General features: G+C 40.7%; 1 protein-coding gene across 3 annotated transcripts in view; it reads left to right on the top strand.

Annotated features, from left to right (window-relative positions):
• Spag6 (sperm associated antigen 6) overlaps positions 1–17,145 on the top strand; it is a 54,636-nt gene extending 37,491 nt beyond the window's left edge. For 2 of the 3 annotated variants that reach the window (XM_051151262.1, XM_051151263.1), the window contains 4 exons: positions 1,035–1,226; positions 7,997–8,113; positions 10,601–10,746; positions 16,896–17,145. In XM_051151262.1, the coding sequence (XP_051007219.1) occupies positions 1,035–1,226; positions 7,997–8,113; positions 10,601–10,746; positions 16,896–16,965 (525 nt within the window). In that variant the 3' untranslated portion in view covers positions 16,966–17,145. The remainder of the gene's footprint in view (positions 1–1,034; positions 1,227–7,996; positions 8,114–10,600; positions 10,747–16,895) is intronic. The other variant, XM_051151264.1, reaches the window with a different exon arrangement.
• Positions 17,146–17,731: the final 586 nt, after the last annotated feature.

Below are 17,731 nucleotides of genomic sequence, written 5' to 3'. Positions count from 1 at the left end.
TTGCACCATGGACTTACCTTTCTAGTGTGAGGAAAGGGCCAGATGTAGAAACATGGTGAGTTTTAGGGAACGGATCCAAAAAACAGGGAGGGGGCAGTGGTGGGGATGGGGAGAGAACGGATCAAGAGGCTATGGGGAGGGCATATGTGATGGTCTTGACCTTGCCACGGCAGCATCACCATACCATACAGGTTCTCACAGTACTGCATTTGAAATAGTTACTATTGTCTCAAATTAGTTACAAAATTATGCCTTGTACAGAATTTATATTTTACGATTTTATAAAAATTTGATATGCTTACTTGATTCTTCCCTGGGTCTATAAACTGACTTTTGAGGCCTTTTGGTGGTGTTTTAATTATTTACAGAAAATTAGAGTCGAAGATGCAAAATGTGCACACATGGCACCTGTGTAACAAAGGCAAGCTGACCACATTTGGCCTGGGAGAGTGAGCAGCCGATCAGTATAAATAGACCAAAGTGACTGGAAACATACATGGTATTTCAGGGAGGACATTAGTGGGACGTGTTCCATGCAAAAGGCACTCAGAGTGAGGTCTTGTTTATAGTCATTTGATTTTTAGTTTGTGGTGATTATTTTATTTTCAGATTTACTTAGGATATATATATATCGCTGAGGACTGAACTGAGGGCTGTCACCAGTCTTAACTTGCTAAACAAAAGAAAATCAAGTTTTAAATTCCTAGACATTTCAGTTTGTCACCGTGGAATCTGGTTTTGCCTGGTCTGAGGCATCTCTGTTGTTTGTTTAAATGTCCCTCTATTTGGGGGGTAAAAGCTAGTAGAGACATTCTTATTTAAGTTAGATTGTTACAGGTAATTAAGGTAATTTAGTTCTAGTCATTTTATTGATTTAAGAAATAACTGCCCTTGTGATGTGTGCATTTATTGAACCATTTAGGGGGGACAAGAGATCAAGGCTGAAATGATTTCTTCTGATGCCTGAGAGACACTGAGGACTCTTTAATCCCGCTCTGGATTTATAACACTTGCTCTTTTGATCCCCTCTGCAGGGTGTACCCCAGTTGTCAGCCTGCTTGTCAGAAGAACCAGAAGATCATATTAAAGCTGCGGCTGCCTGGGCTCTAGGACAGATTGGAAGACACACTCCGGAACACGCGCGGGCCGTCGCCATCACGAACACCTTGCCAGTGCTGCTGTCTCTCTACCTGTCCACAGAGAGCTCAGAGGACCTGCAGGTGAAAGTACGTACTTTTAGCAGGCTTAGGGAGATTGGGTAGACACTGACTGACTCATTCTTAAAAATATGTGGCTTAAGTACTTTGATTTTCCTGGTGAACTGTGTTGCTTTTCTGAGTCAAGAAATACACATCTGTCAGAAGAACGGAGTGTCTTATCTTTGAAAACTGGCTACCCTTGTCTCCAAGGTCAGTGATATATTTTCAAGGACCTTTTGTACAGATAAGTTGGCTGTAAAGGGAACATCAAGTTTTTGCATTCTATATTGCTGTTGGCATTTTCTATGGAATAGAGATGGAAGAATAACAGAATTTTTGAATTTGGGTTTGCTGGAGAGCACTCTGTCCATTTTACAGTTAAAAAACAAAAACAAAAACAAAAACAAAACAAAACAAAAACAAAAACAAAACAAAACAAAAACAAAAACAAAAAAAGGAACCCAAAAGAATTTACGTTGCTTTTCAAAGGTATAACTAGTTAGAGAATATTCCTGAAGCTATAATTTACTTTTCCTAATCTCAAGGATTTCTGATCTTTTAATTCAGTGTCTTATTTCTTTTTAAAATGCTTAAGATTCACTAAATTAAACATTTTTGAATCATGCATTTTTTTTGGCTTTTCAAGATATGAATCATGCATTTTAAAAAGGCAATTTATATCTTAAAAAAAAAAGACTGGCTGTCCAGGCGATTTAGGAAACATGCACATAAGGTAGGGTGGGCTATTTAATAATTCTGTAATTTCAAAGAAAAATACTTTCTAGCATGCATGTTAGGAAACTTTAAACTGATTGGGAGATGTTTACAGCAAAGACAGTAATTCAGAATGAGATGAGCATGGCCAGCCCAGTGGCCTCATGGGTAAAGGCGATCACTGCTCAACCTGAAGACCTGAGTTCCATCTCCAGGTCTCACATGGTGGAAGGAGAGAATCTGACTCAGGCCAAGTTGATGACTGACCTCTACACACTTGCTACACACACAAGCTAGCAACCTCTCCCCCCCCCCCACAATAATGTATACATGTAATTAAAACCTCCAAATAAAATTAATAGTAAAGTGCATTAAAATGTAATTAAATGGGCAAATTAATGAAGAGTAAACCATACAGACAGAAATGTAACTGAAAGTTCCCTTTTATAAAGTTCATGAAAGTGCATTTCTTTATTTGGTTATGTTTACATGTTAGTTTTCTGCAAGTTGATTTCCGAGAATTTTCAAGTTGTAAGACTTTGCACATCAAAGCAATGCGTACATAGAGTTAAGCAATGCTTCCCTCACATGGTCATAGTATTGAGGTGACCCAACAAGGTTGGAAGAGAGAGGTCAACAGTGGGCTCTCCAGGTCTCATCCAGGTAAAGGAGTGTCTGGTTCTTTGTTTTTTTCTGGTGAAAAATCTCAGGGCCATTTGGAGTTTTGATCTGTCCAGGTATGGCTGACAAATAATGTAATCAACAGAACTTATAGCTTGAGAAACCCTGGCAATGTGGCCCTTAGGTAACATTGTTTTATACACTCCTAAGTGTTGTCGGTTGACCCCAGAGCTTGCCCATGCAAGGCACATAAGCCCCAGTCACTAGGCTATCTCTCCTGTCCATATAATTTTTTAAAGTGAACTACTGTAACATGTATGCATAGCCATGGATAAAAATTAATTGAAATCCTTTACTTTTTAAAGTAAGATAACCTTTATTCTGTTTTAATTTATCAAAGGTGGTTTTGTTAGGCTAACTAATAGAAATGAAGTTTCACTTGATACAGTATTTGGTTTCAAGAAATACACAGGTCATTAAATGTAAAAAGGCAAACCTTTAGTAATTTCCCTGGCAACAAAATCTCCTCAAAACTTGAAGTCTGTCTGAATGGCTTCTTACTGTAGGGACTTCTTCATCTCTCTTGTTCTTCTCCACGGTCTCCTGGAGCGCATAGCTGCTGTTTGAAATTGAGGTCAGTCAAGTCTGTTTGATTTAACACTAGCTCGGTGAGAAAATGTGTATCTAAAAGCATTAGGAACTGTCTAGCGGTGTTTTCTCATTTGTTACTCTGTGGCAGCTTTCAAAGAATGAAGCTACCTCAAGGTTTGTTTTGTCCCAAAGACCTGTGAGCTTCTATAAGCTGGGGCTAATTGGTTGTGATCAGGCAGAGGCAATGAGCAGCCTCTGGGCATCTCTCCTGTGTGGTCACTGCTTGCTGCCCCTATCTTATTCTAATACTTTAATGAAGAGCAAAACGTCTGTTATCTGATAAGGTCACCTAGTAGGTTTTCTTTAGAGGCATCACGCTGAACCACTTTAGCTTATGTTATGACACTGTCTAGGGTGTTTCCTCCACAGAAATCTCACGTTTTCACGGACGTGCTTCACGCTGTATTTTTAGTAGCTTTATTGCAATATAATTCATGTAATTTACTCATTTAAAGTTATAGCATTCAATAGTTTTTAGTGCCTTTACAGAATTGTGAAATCACCACCACAAACTCATTTTAAGTTTTTTTTCTGCGTTAGTTATCACTCCACAGCTCTTCTGCCTGCCTCCAGGCAAATGCTGATTTTCTTTCACTCTCTATGGATTTGCCTCTTTGGGGCATTTCATTTAGAAGGAATCATATAGTATATGTGGCCTTTTGTGCCTGGTTTTCTTATTACGTAGTCTGAAGGTATTTTGTTGATGTTGTTGTTGTTGTTTAATTTATGTGTATAGCCCGCTGTCTTGCCTGCATGTCTATCTGTGTACCATGTGTGCCTGGTGCCTGTAGAAGCCAGAAGAGGGCATCAGATCCTCCAGACCTGGAATCACAAGCACTGTAGCCACTATGTGGAAACTGGGACTCAAACCTGGGTCTTCTGAAAGAACAGCCACTGTTAGCCCCTGAGCTGTCTCTTCAGCCCCTCGCCTGACTTTTAAGATTCTTTCCTAGAGTGTAACAGCCTTTCGTTCCTCTCGATTGGTGGATAACATCCACTGTTTATAACTCATCGGTTGATGATAGACACTGAGCTGTTTAAACTCTTTCATTATTTGCATGTGTTTTCATGCAAAGGCATTTTTTTAACTTTTAAAAATTTATCATTAGTGGGTGGGCACCTTTGTATGTGTGCTTGGATATGTGTGCCAGGGCTGTACGTGGAGGTCAGAGGCCAACTCTTTGGACTTGATTTTCTCCTTCCATCTGGGGATCAGACTCAGGCTGCCAGGTGAGCTTGAGCAGTGGGCATGTTTCCCACACCTCTAAGCTGGAGGCGTGCCTGCATTTCTCTCAGGTATATTTCCAGAAGTGCAATTGGTAGGCCACTGCCAGTACTTTAAGATTTGGGGGGAACTACTAAACTGTTTTCTAGCACAACTGCTGCTTTACAGCCACCGTCAGTATAAGAAGGTTTGGACTTTTGCTATCCTAATATGTACTTTTCATTTGCATTTGCCTAATGGCAAAAAGTATTGAAAATATTTTCATATGCTTCCTGGCTGTTTGTATATTCTTTGACCTTTTGCCTATTTTATTATTTTAAAAATGTTTTTTGTAGTCCTGGGTGTCAATCTCAGAGCTTTACATGCGTTAGGCAAGCCCCTACCATTGAGCTATATTTCCAGCCCTGTCTATTTTTAAATTGCGTCATTTTTCTGTTAATTTTCATTGGTCCTAATTAACTAATATTTCTTTCAGGCAGGACAAAAGAGTTGATTATTATCATAACATCCATTCCTATCTAGGAGAATAGTTATAAATTAAGTCTTTCTTTCAGACTAAGGATAGTAAGTTTGATGAACTTCTGAGATCATTAGGGCCTTTTTAGAGCTCTCGATTATGACTTGGTCAGCCATCATCAGCTTAGAATGATCAGAGTTAGAGCAGGGCTGTCTGTGCAGTGCAATTGACATAATCTGTGCGATTACAGTTATTTGGCCTTGTTAGCAATGGCAGCTATGTTAAATTCCTTGGTCTGCCAAGGTCACCATGATCTTAAGATGGCTGATAAAGGGACAGTGTAATCATGTGTATTGGAAACTGGGCGTTTCTTTTCATCTCCTAGTACTACATTTTCCTTACTTAAGCTATGCAGCTCTGGTCAACGCCAGGAGATGAGGCTGTGTAAGACTGTCTGGCTCTCTAAAGAAAACCTAAAGTTCAAGAGATCATTTACCGATGGCACAAATATGATAAAAGTTTTACTGAATACAATTGTCATTTATAAAGTCTCTGATGTAAAACTCAAAATGATCCTTGAAGAGCAGTGCCAGACATACAGCAACCAAAGCAGCAGGGCAAGTTGGCTGTGTCTTCAGAGGAAGGAAAGAGCTGTCCCTAAGGCAGCACAGATGCACACCACACACGAGATGTGGAACTCTAGAGAGAAATAGCTCTATGGACCAACACGGTAGTTGTAAAGCTTTCCATATAGAGAAACAGGTCATAGCTAGCCATGGCTGCAGCAGCCTTCTGTAGACACCGTGGGGCCCTTCAGCCCTGTCCCCAACACAGCAATGTGGTGTCAGTGTGAAAGGAGGAGCTCTGGGAGTGGAGGTGGGAATGGTACACGTGGTGCCTGTTTTGGGGGGAGTGTTTGGTTGAGAGCTGATTGGACAGTCGAGTAGACTCTGTTTTGGGGGAGTGTTTGGTTGAGAGCTGATTGGACAGTCGAGTAGACTCTGTTTTGGGGGAGTGTTTGGTTGAGAGCTGATTGGACAGTCGAGTAGACTCTGTTTTGCTTCTACTTGCCAATGGATCAACTTCAAGCCATGAGCTTTAGCAGTGTCTATAAATGCACACTGAATAATTCACACACTAGCTACTCATCAATGCATCTATGTGCCCCTGAATTCCTTTTGACACTATAGAGTATTTATAAGTACTATATAGGTAATATAGAATACTCTATAATAAGTATTATCTCATAGTTGTTGCTTAAAACAAATGCAATGCTTTAGTTATCTGCAGTGAGAATTGTGTGATTTTGGCTTCTTTAAAAAACCATAGAAATAGTATAAGAATATGTTTTCATTTTAATCCCAGGTGTGGGGATATGGGCTTGCTTTGCAGCAGCTGCCTATGATTTGCTTTGAGCTCTAGCAGAGGCATGATTTTACTGGTTGCAGATAGTTTCCGCGAGTGTGTGATGTTTGGAATTCTGGGAAATTTTCAGCGGGTATATAAAGACTAGAACCCTGAGGGTGGCTGTCGTTAGCTGGTTGGTGATTGGATGCTGTTGGTTGTGGTTTGTCAAGTAGTTATGTGCAAAGAAACAAGAAGAAAAAGTTAGAAATTCTGATGGCGAAGACCAAACTTGCCCCAATCAGTGGAAAGTAGTCTAATGATAACAATGCCCTGTTTCCCCTCTGTCCTTTCCTCTCTCCTATCCAGTGTCAGGGGGTTGAAAGGGTAGAAGTGGAGGTGGGGGCGGGGACAAGGATGGAAGAGAGAAATAAACCCACAAAGTAGCAAATACTGCTTTCTGGACCTGGCTGAGCAGGAGGTGCCATCATGGGTGTTGATATTCATCACAACAAGGACCGAAAGGTTCGGCGCAAGGAGCCCAAGAGCCAGGACATCTGCCTGCAGCTGCTAGTCAAACTGTACAGGTTTCTGGCCAGACGAACCAACTCCACCTTCAATCAGATTGTGCTGAAGAAGTTATTCATGAGTTGCACCAACCAGCCACCTCCATCCCTGTCAGGACACTGATAAAAGATGAAGCTTCCTGGCCGAGAAAACAAAACCGCTGTGGTTGTGGGGATGGTCACAGATGATGTGAGGATCCTGGCAGTGCCCCAGCTGAAGGCGTGTGCACTGCAGGTGAGCAGCCAGCCCCAAAAGTCGCATCCTCCAGGCTGAGGGTGAGATCCTCACCTTACAAATGTCTTTCTTCTGCTCATACAAAGAGCAGAGAGCCAGCCTTAATTGTTCTGTGCATCACACACATCTCATGTATTTATAATTTTAGGACTATATAATGCTTGAGAGAAATTATATGTTTTCAGAACAAATGAACAGGACACTGACACTGGATAACACCTGACAGGATGCATTACTCTCAGCATGCTGGACGCTGACATCCTGCATCCTTCACGTTCCAGCACCAAGTACTTCCATTGGGGTTCCTTATTAAAACAGGACAGCTTCCAGAACAGCTTCGAAGAAAGCTTCCGATCCCAATTGCTCCAGTAATTAATTCAGACTGTCCCACACAGGACTTTAATTAATCCTGGAATTTCTCATAATTTAGAAACTAGACAACACATGCTATTCCTAGCTTGTTCAACCATTTTCCCCAACTTGATTTGGGCCCCTACAAAGGTATTGTTTGTTCCAAATCAGCCAGAAGAAACCTTAAGAGTGCCCTATTTCCCTTAAGGGAGGTTGGGTAGGTTTTTTGCTTGCCTTTTTGGACTATAGAGGTTTATTTTCATTGGGAGTTGGTTATAAGTTATTGGTGGTCTTATTCAGAGAGGAAAACCCATGTTAACTTACAGTAAATATATATATATAATAGCTTAGCAATTCAATGCATAGTTTAAAGTTTGACAGAAGGCTATTGGTAACACTGATAAAACCAGTCAAAATAGTCCTTGAGCTACTGGGAACTGGTGGAGCTGTACACTGCATAGCTGACTTAAAACCCAGTCTAGCAGGGGCTGGAGAGATGGCACAGCTGTTATGTTGTTCAGAAAATTATTTAAAAATGAAGCAACTGCAAGAAACTGGTTTCATGTTCAAAATCCAGGAATATGAGACACGAGTTGCCAAGCCTTTTCTTCATCCTGCTTTGTATTTCCACAGAGTAAAAAGGCCATAAAGAATATCATACAAAAGTGTACCTACCTCCCAGCTCTCGAGCCGTTCCTCTATGATGCGCCTCCAAATATCCTGAAGTATGTGGCTGGACAGTTCAGTAAGGTGAGACACACTCTCATAGTCTGGAAGAAGGGAGGAGCAGGGAAATTGTGTGGGGGCTCGTTTTTTTCTCTTTTCTTATGTAAAATTGGGTCTGGGCTTTACTATTTAAGTCTCAATTCTCACCAGTCTCAGTTGACACAGGTGACACAGGTTAGTAAGACTCACAGATAAACAAAACACTTCATCCTTTCTCATGTGGGTCTCACAGCTCTGTATATCTTCTTAAACAGTAGAGAAAGCAGTAATGTGCCAACACATTAAAAAAAAAAAAAAAAGCTTTACATGATAGAGAATTTATACTGCAACCTATGTTTAGTAATTTCCAGTGTCTTTTAGTCTCACTTTTAGTCTAGCAATGCAGCAAACATCTTTAGAAAAATAAAGAAAATGGTCTTTGAGCCATTGAAATACTTTTCAGTGTACTTGCTGGAGATGCTCTCAGTCATTTGGCACACGGTGACTTCATATGAACAATTTAAACAAATGTCACTATCCTAGTTCATAGATCATTGCAGATTGATGATCGTGCAGAAAGGTCAAACTGCCAGAGGTGCACAGCCAACAGGCAGAGCCTGGCAGCAAGGGCTGGAAGAGGATGACTCTGTTAGAGCTCTGACATTCAGGACGGTGCCCCTTAGCTGTTGAGAATGGGTGAAACTGTATCTGCATATCTGACTTAAAACACAGGGTCTACAGAGGCTGGAGAGATGGCTCAGCTGTTAAGAGCACTTCCAGAGGACCTGACTTCGATTCTAGCACCCACACAGCAGCTCACAACTGTCTGTAACTCCATTCCCAGCAGATCCATGGCCTCTTCCAGCCTCCATGGTCACTGGGTATGCACATGATACACAGAATTAAATACAGATCAAACATCATACACATTTTACAAAATTATTACCGTGTAGGCTAAGTAGGATCTCTGTAGGTTTGAGGCCAGCCTGACCTACACAGAGAGTTCCAGGCCAGCCAGGGCCTCAAAGTGAGGCCCATTTCAAAAATAAGCAAGCAAGCAAGCAAACAAAACAAAACAAAACAAAACAAAACCCCCAAACAAACAAAATGTAGTCTGCATGAGTCATGTGCCAGAGCATATATGTGTTAGGCTCAGTTCTGTTTCTTTACTTTTTTGTTTTGTTTTGTTTTTGGTACTGGCGATGGCACCTAAAATCACACACATGGCAACTGCTCTACCACTGAATTGTATTCCAGGTTATAGCTCCAAGGTTTTAGCAAAGTCTTGACCTTTCTAAGCCTTAGTTTGATCACATGTAAGATAGAAACAAGAAAACTTACACCATAGATGTTGCAGAGACTAAATAAGACGGTGAGAGTTTAACTCAGCCTAAGGTACATAAAAATACCCCAAACAAGAACAAAAGAAACAAAAAAAATGTTTTTAAAAGACAAGATATTTGGGCCTAGTGGCATGGTTCAGCAAGCAAAGGTGTTCCTGTGACACCTGACAATTAAGTGTGATCAGGAGCTCTCCTGGTGAACGTCAAGAACCAACTCTCGCACGTCGTCTTCTGGCTTCTACACACGTGCTATAGGGTGTGCACAAGTCAAATGTTAAAACAACACCCACCCTGGGGCTGGTGAGCTGTCCCAGCAAGTGCAGGAACCTGCCACCAAGGCCGGATCTGAATTCAGTCCCTGGAGAGAACCAAGTGTACAGAGCTGTTCCCTGATGTCCACACACATGCATGTTGTGCCATACATGTCCACCCCCAATAATAAGCAAACAAACAAAACTTCATGCTTTTAAAGCCAACTAAGTTTCCTTTAGTGAATGGAAGAAGACAAACAGGTGAATGGTCAGTTTTAATGCTATTTATTATAAACAAGGTCATTTCTTCTGCCTCCTCCTCCCCTCTGTCTCTCCTTTGCTCACCCCCGCCCCATCCCTATCTCCAGCGCTGGGATCAAACCTGGGGACATAAACATGCTTTCCGAATGGTCTTATCATTGACCACCTTAGCTTTTTAAGAACGGGTGTCATTGTGTAGCTCAGGTTGACCTCCTGGTCATAATCCGCTTAGATCACGGTCCTCTGGCCTTTGTCTTCTGAGCTGTGGGAGCATGCTCTGATGTTCTGGAGACAAAGCGTGGAACGGAGACTGGTGAGTCTGGAACTCAGAGACAAACTTAGAGACGATGGGGGAGAGGCTCTTTTCTGCCTTGTTGAGGAGCTTGCCTTCGCTTTTTTAGAGAGCGAGGAGACCTCAGACCTGTGTAGCTTTGGGTATGAGTGCGTCTGCACTAGCTTTGCTTGTTTCATTGTTTTATTTTATCTCTACAACATGAAGGGTAATGTGCTTTGTGAAAAAATGTTTTTCACTTCCACTCATCTGCTCTTTATGCTGTGGGTGGTATGCTGAACATAAGGTCTCTCCTGCATGCTTTCCACTTTTGAAGAGAAATAGCCTCACTTGGAACAGTAAAGATGACGTTTTGTTTTTATTTTAATCTGTTTCTCTTTTCAAGGTGCTGCCGCACGACAGCAGAGCTCGGCGGCTTTTTGTAACGAGTGGTGGACTTAGAAAGGTCCAGGAGATAAAGGCTGAGCCTGGTTCTCTCCTGCAAGAGTACATCAACAACATCAACAGCTGTTACCCAGAGGAAATAGTGAGGTGGGAAACGGACATCGGTCGGCTCAGTATCACGGACCAGTTTTGGGTTTTCCCATCTGTGCCGGGGGCTGGAGCGGTGGCTCAATCAGAAGTGCTTGCTATGCGAGCAAGAGGGCCAGAGTTTGGATCCCTACACGTGTGTAGGACCTGGGCTGCACATGTTCTTAGGTCTTGGGGGCAGAGACAGGTAGAGACAGGTAGAAGTCACAGGACTGACTTCACTGAGATTCAGGCTCACTGGAAGATTCTGTCCCCAAAAACAAGGTGGCAAGTGATGCAGCTATTTCCACATACATGCGAACACACACACGTGTGCGCGTGCACGCGTATGCATCCAACAGAATAAAAAAATACAGGGTTATGAAGAAGAGGAAGAGGAAGAAGAAGCAGCTGTTCACTTTTTTTTTAGAGAAAGTATTGTTTTATTTATTTTAAAAATTAATTTATTCAGATTACAACTCAATTGTTCTCCCATCACTCGTATCCTCCCATTCTTCCTACCCTCCCACCCCCACCCTATTACCCTGCCTCAGGTCCATGTCTGAAGGGGATCTCCTCCCCCACTTTATGGTCGCAGGCTAACAAGTCTCATCTTGGTATTCTGCCTACTCTTTCTTTGAGTGCCACCAGGGCTCCCCACGAAGGGGAGGTCGTCAGATATGGGGCGTCAGAGCCAGCTGTTCACTTTTTCTGTCTGAGGTCATCTTGCTGTACAGACTGGACTTGGTCCTGAATGCATTAATCTCTCTCTATCAGCCTCTCGAGTGCTCAGACTACAGGAGAGCCACCCAGTCAGGCTCAACAAGAACCTATTTTCAGGCCCCGTGTCACTGAGCTACACCTCCAACCCAAACTAAGATTTTTGAAGATGAAGTTAATTTTTAGAGCATCAACCCAAGTCTTAGGGCTTGGCAACCTAGAGGAGAACAGTATGGCTAGCCCCCCAAAAACAAGCAAAATTTCCAAGAAATGAATAAAGAGCAGCATCTTGAAAAAATGACACAGAACACACAGCTACAGAGATGTTATATTTTCTACACACACACACACACATACACACACACACACACACACACACACACACACACACACACACACATAGTTCCCACCATAACAACTCACAGGCTCTAACATATATAAATCAGATTTAATCTAGTCTTCCTACTTAAAACTAATGTTTTGGTTTTTCAAGACAGGGTTTCTCTGGGTATTCCTGGCTGTCCTGGAACTCTATTTGTAGACCAGGCTGGCCTCACACTCAAGAGATCTATCTGCCCATCTCTGCCTCCTGAATGCTGGGATTAAAGGTATGCGCTACCATGCCTGGCTGTACTAATGTTTTTAGAAACATGGTAACATTGAGTTTAAAAGCACAAAATAATATTAAGATTAACTTGTTTTTTATTCATAACTTCATGTGCTCTTGTTTTGAGACAGAGTCTTACTATGTAGGCCTGGCTGGTCTAAAACTCACTATGTTGACCATGCTAGCCTCAACTCATACAGATCTTGCCTGCCTCTGTCCTCTGTCCTCTGTTCTCTGTCCTTTGTCCTCTGTCCTCTGTCCTCTGTCCTCTGCCTCTGCCTCTGCCAAGTGCTGGAGTTAAAGGTGTGTGCCACCATGCCTGGCTTGAACTCTTTTAAAAACCTTACAATGACATGTTTGTGCATATGTGCATGTGAGTGACGTGGCCCCAGTAGACCCCCTGGAGCAGCTGACATAGTGCTGGGAACAAAACTCTTGTTCCCACTTGGGTCCTCTGTAAGAGCAGTATATGTTCTTAGCTGCTGAGCCTTCTCTAAGTTCTGTGCTCTTGAGAGGTCATGAGGACTTGAAAGAATTCCAATGAGCCCGTTTTGAAAATATCAACACGCTAGCACGGGATGTGGAAGGAGTAGGATGTCATAGCATGTGTGGAGTGTTCAAACATCAAACGCCATGTGACAAAATACACGCGAAGCCACAAAATGAAGGAGTTGTGAAAGCATCTTATTGAAATTTGTTTTTGTACATGGATGTATGTGCATTCAGGAAGAATACTATTTTATGCAAGCCTAAGATAACTTTCAAGCCAGTGTTCTAAAAAACAAAATAAAATAAGAATGCCGAAAAGGCAAACTAAAGATCCCCTGAATGGAAATGATCTATTGATCAACTAATGATAAGGTATTTTAAAAAATAAATTAGTTTCCTTTTTCCTCCTTTTTAGGTATAGTTTAATACCAGTCGGGGTGGGGGCACCCTGTCATACTGGAGCTGAATCTGCTGCTTCGTCAAAATACTATTATAAAAATTAAATTCTTAAATTATAGGTTTTGAGATTTCATTTACTTAAATCTTGTTTTGTGTTTTGAGACACAGTTTTCTGTGTGGTTCTGCCTGTCCAGATTTGCTTTGTAGACCAAGCTGGCCTTGAACTCACAGAGACCTGCCTCTGCCTCTGCCTCTTGAATCCTGGAATTAAAGGTGTGCACCACCATGTCCAAATGAGATTTCATTTAAAAACTAATCCATTTGGCTTTAAAAAAAAAAAACCCACTATTTAATTTTCATGAGAATTTTGGTTCATGACCTTTTCAAATTTCTGATTTTTAAAAAAGCTTTAGGTGTTATAAAATCACATTTTGTGGAGATCTTTAAAACACTGTGAAAATAGACAAATACAATTTTTAAATGGCTTCATTTTTCCAGTCACCTATTTCTCAAAACTCAGTTGGTGAGGACTGTTTTAGTATTAGTATTTTTATAAGACAGCATCAGCCCAGTAGTCATTTCACATTGTCTTCCAATGTTAATTTTATTGCATCATTTCCAGCACCTGTAGGGCTATGAGAGGGGCGGGGCCTGGGCGTGGCTTCAGAAGGAGCTGAGCTCTAGGTCTAGCCCATTGCCCAACCACAAGGTGGGCTTGAACTTAATCTCTGGAGGAAGGAGGCCTTTGGGAAAGATCTAATGTGAGGAGGGAGGCAATTCTAGTAACTTGACAACGTAACACACTGGATCCCAGCCCAAAGGCCCAGGCAATAATAACCCGAGCTCCTCATAGTCTGGGACAAAGTTAATTGCTTACACTCTTGCTAAAGGCATTTGAGCTAGGCTAGAGTGATTGACAGTGAGAGGGAAAGACTTTCTCACCTTTTAAATGGCTCTTTGATGAAAGCTCAGGTCATGTGTCAGACAGACCTAGGTTCCTATCTCAGCTCTAATTATTTCCTATGTGACCTTGGAGACAATTATTTAATTTTTAAGATATTATTTCTGTATTTATAAATATTATTACCTATTTTATAACACTAGAATTAAATGACATCATAGTCAAAGGGCTTGTATTAGTAAGAAGTCAATTCAGGCAACATCTTTTACTGTCCCTCTTGGGGTGTCTCTAGTCTCATTTTTTTCCTCTTGAAATTAAATAGCATTATTAGGTAAATAAAATGCAATCTTATAATGTGTTAGAGATAATATAATACACCTGGTTCCTTATTTTTTACTACTTGTTTTGATGATAAATGCATAGCAAGCAAATTTTTCATTTCAAATGTATAAAAGTAAAATAAAATGATTCTGGTGTATTTACAATGCCTTTAATTCCTGAGCTGGAGTTACACAGTTTTTCCTAATAGGAAGTTACTTTTGGATTCCTTAGCACTGTGAGTAGTTGGAACGAGGTCTTCCTCACAGTATGTGAATAACTCGATATGTTTATTTATGGGTCTGTATCTTGAGACACATGTGAGGTAAGTATGCAGCTGGTCAGTTCTAGGTGCCTGCATTGTCGATGAGGGTGTGTCGGGTGTCTCAGCAGGGTTTCTTGGCTGGTAATCCTAGAGACTGTGAAGTTTCTGAGGTTTTTGGCAAAGGGAATTTGGCAAGGACAGTAAGCTTGGAGATTAGTCCAGTAAGGCCTCAAGAACTACTGGCATATAATTGATATAGTGGGAATCGCACTTTAAAGCAACAATGTCCAGTAAAAGTATAATATGAGCCACATGTATAATTGCCAATTTTCTGGTAGTCACATTTAAGACAGTAAAATGAAATGATAAATACATTTTAATAGTTTTTCAAGAATCCAAATATCCAAACCTTATAATTTCAACTTTTAAACAAAATAAAATTTGTGAGTTATTTTATATTTGTATACTATTTTGTTACTAATAGCATATCTTAATTCAGGTGGAAAGTCTCATTAGAACGATTTGGATTAAATTTAGATTGTATAAAACTTTACTGGCGAAAACAAACTCACAAATTATTCCAAACATGCTTTGTGTTTTCCAATAGTTGATTTGTTAGTTTTGAAGCTAAAATGTAATCATTTAGTTTTCTAATCACGGTAGCTACATTTCTAGTATTCTTTACCCCATGTAACTAGTGGCTACCATTTTGAGTAGCAGATTTTTAAAAAGTTTTAAAACCCTGCCTCCTAACACTTAGATCAAAACTACCTGTCTTGTGCCTGACACATTTATGAGCAGCAATGAAAGCTAGGCCAGATTTAACGACCGTCCTAACTCAGAACTACAGAGAGACAATCACCAGTTCCTCAATGCCAGACTAAAAAACACTTTAAAAACACTTTTTTCTAGATTAGGTGGCCTTTTAGATGTTTTTTGTTTTTGGGACAAAGTCAGTGTCTTACTGTGTGGCCTTAGCTGATCTGGAACTTGCTTTGTAGACTAGGCTGGTCTCACATTCACAGAGATCCACCTGTCAATATTCCTGAGTGCTGGGAGTAAAGGTGTGTGCTAGCACACCTGGCTAAAGTTTTTATTTGTTTAATTATGTATATATGTATTTGTCTGTGCACATGAGTGCAGGAGGAAGAACACTCTTTAAAAGAGATTTTTAGGAGTGTTTATGTGTGTTCTGTTAAATTTTGATTGCGAACAAGGACTCTATTGAAGAAAATATAGCTCCCTTTTGCCCACCTTAATAAATTGTGGAAGAAATTATTACATTTAAAAAGATTTTTTCTAATTTTTATGTGTATGGATATTTTGCTTGTGTATGTGGCTGTGTACCATATATGTGCCTGGTACCCTCAGAAACCAGAAGAAGGCACTAAATTCCCTGGCATTGGAATTATACCTGGGAATTGAACGCAGCTACTCTAAAAGAGCAACAAGTGTTCAAAACCACTGAGCCCTCTCCCCAGCTCCAAAATTATGGCTTTGTAAGTAAGTGTAAAGACAGCTAACTAAGGACAAGTCCCCAGTGCTAATATATTTTCAGAAGCTTAGTCACTTTGAGTAAATATTTTAGAAAAATTTAAAGGTTTTAAAATCCATTTCTACATGAGAATAGCTACCAGATTTTATTAGTCTTGTTTTTATGTAAACGTAAATTCTCTCCACAGTGTATCACTATTCACACATACTATTCATATTTAATACTTTATACTAAATAGTTTATAAAATGCTCAACTTAGAAATCTAAAAATGTAAATGTATGCCCAAGAACCAATGAAGAAGAGTGAATTTCTATTTTATATAATATGAGTATTTATAAATCATTTGTTCAATTGCTTTCAATATGAATTGTGATTGGTTATTATCAAACTATATTTTAAGACATGATTTATAAGGCAATTGGAATGCAGAGGTTGATTAGTAATAATAGAGTGTATATTCTAACATACAAGAGACATTTACTAACTATGGCTTTTAAGAACCATCACTCACTTGATGTGATAAGGAGGAAGTCCCCGTAGTACTGCCACTGGACTGGAGGCGAACGCTTAGGAACCATCTCCTTTGTCATCACACTTAGGTCCTTGAAGCGCTGTAGCATCTGTACAGCACTGTGAGTTGGGACTCTCTGACTTCAAATGTTCTAACCGTATGCAGAAGCATTGCTAGAACATAAGTGAAGTTTCACCCATACAAGCATTTAGTTTAAAAATGTTTTACATTTGTTTACGTGTGTACACACATGCGCACCGCAGCATGCATGGGAAGGTCAGTCAGACTTGGGTTGGGGCTCTCTCAATACATGGACTCCAGCGGTGAACTCAGCCAGTGCCCTTAGTGGTTGAGCGGTCTCACCAGCCCCATACGTTATTTCACTAAGTTCTTTACATAGACTCTTTTCGTGCCTACTGTATGAAAAATGTCCATAGATCTGACAGCAAGTTTTCTTTTTTCAGGTACTACTCCCCTGGATACTCAGACACACTTCTGCAGAGGGTAGACAGCTTCCAGCCACTTGCTAACTGAATGGGAGAGCAAGAGCAACAACTGTAAAAGATCTTTCTAAAATGTCTGAACCAAGTGTGCTCTACTTTTGTCCAATGTGAAATCCCTGTAATGTATTCTATATTTATGTAATACTTTATACACTGTTAGCTGCGATGTATGAAAAGGCTAGTTGTAGTCACTGCATGATAAAGGTAGGTTTAAAAGGCAGTACATGGCTTTATGGTGTTTGTCTATAAAACACGAATATAACATAACACATACATCCTTAGGGGCAGATATAAATGAGACATGCTGTTGAAAAACCTTAGTATGTTCCATATGGAACAGGTGGGTAAGAAAGACTGACCTTGCCAGTCACACAGAAAGATAGGAAAGGAAGTATGGAAGGAGAAAACTCACGATAGAAACTCCAGGCCCTTAGTGCGCTACAGATAGCCTGTCTGGTTTCCTAGGAATTTAGGAAAGCCCTCCTCACTTGATTCTAGTTTTGAAACTGCTTTCTTCCCACCCCACATGAACCGTGTCTTACTTCTCACGTGCCCTGACAGTAGCCCTCTGCTCCCACTGAGCCGTCTTATCACGACCCCTGTTCAGGGTTGAAGACATGGGAAACGCATCTCTAGGATCCCTTGTCCCCGGGTCACTTTCCTAGCTTTCGGAATTCATATATTCAGGGATTTAAGGTATAAATGGAGAAGAGCAGCAGCAGGCTCAGACTTAATGCATTTTTCATTTAGAAAGCTGTAATGGGGTCAAAGTAGATTCCAACGAAACTAAAAATAAC

The sequence above is a fragment of the Acomys russatus genome, chromosome 9 (assembly GCF_903995435.1).
Source record: "Acomys russatus chromosome 9, mAcoRus1.1, whole genome shotgun sequence".
Classification (NCBI taxonomy): Eukaryota; Metazoa; Chordata; class Mammalia; order Rodentia; family Muridae; genus Acomys; species Acomys russatus.
Note: the sequence above shows the minus strand (reverse complement) of the source record. Positions and strands in the feature narration are given on the sequence as shown.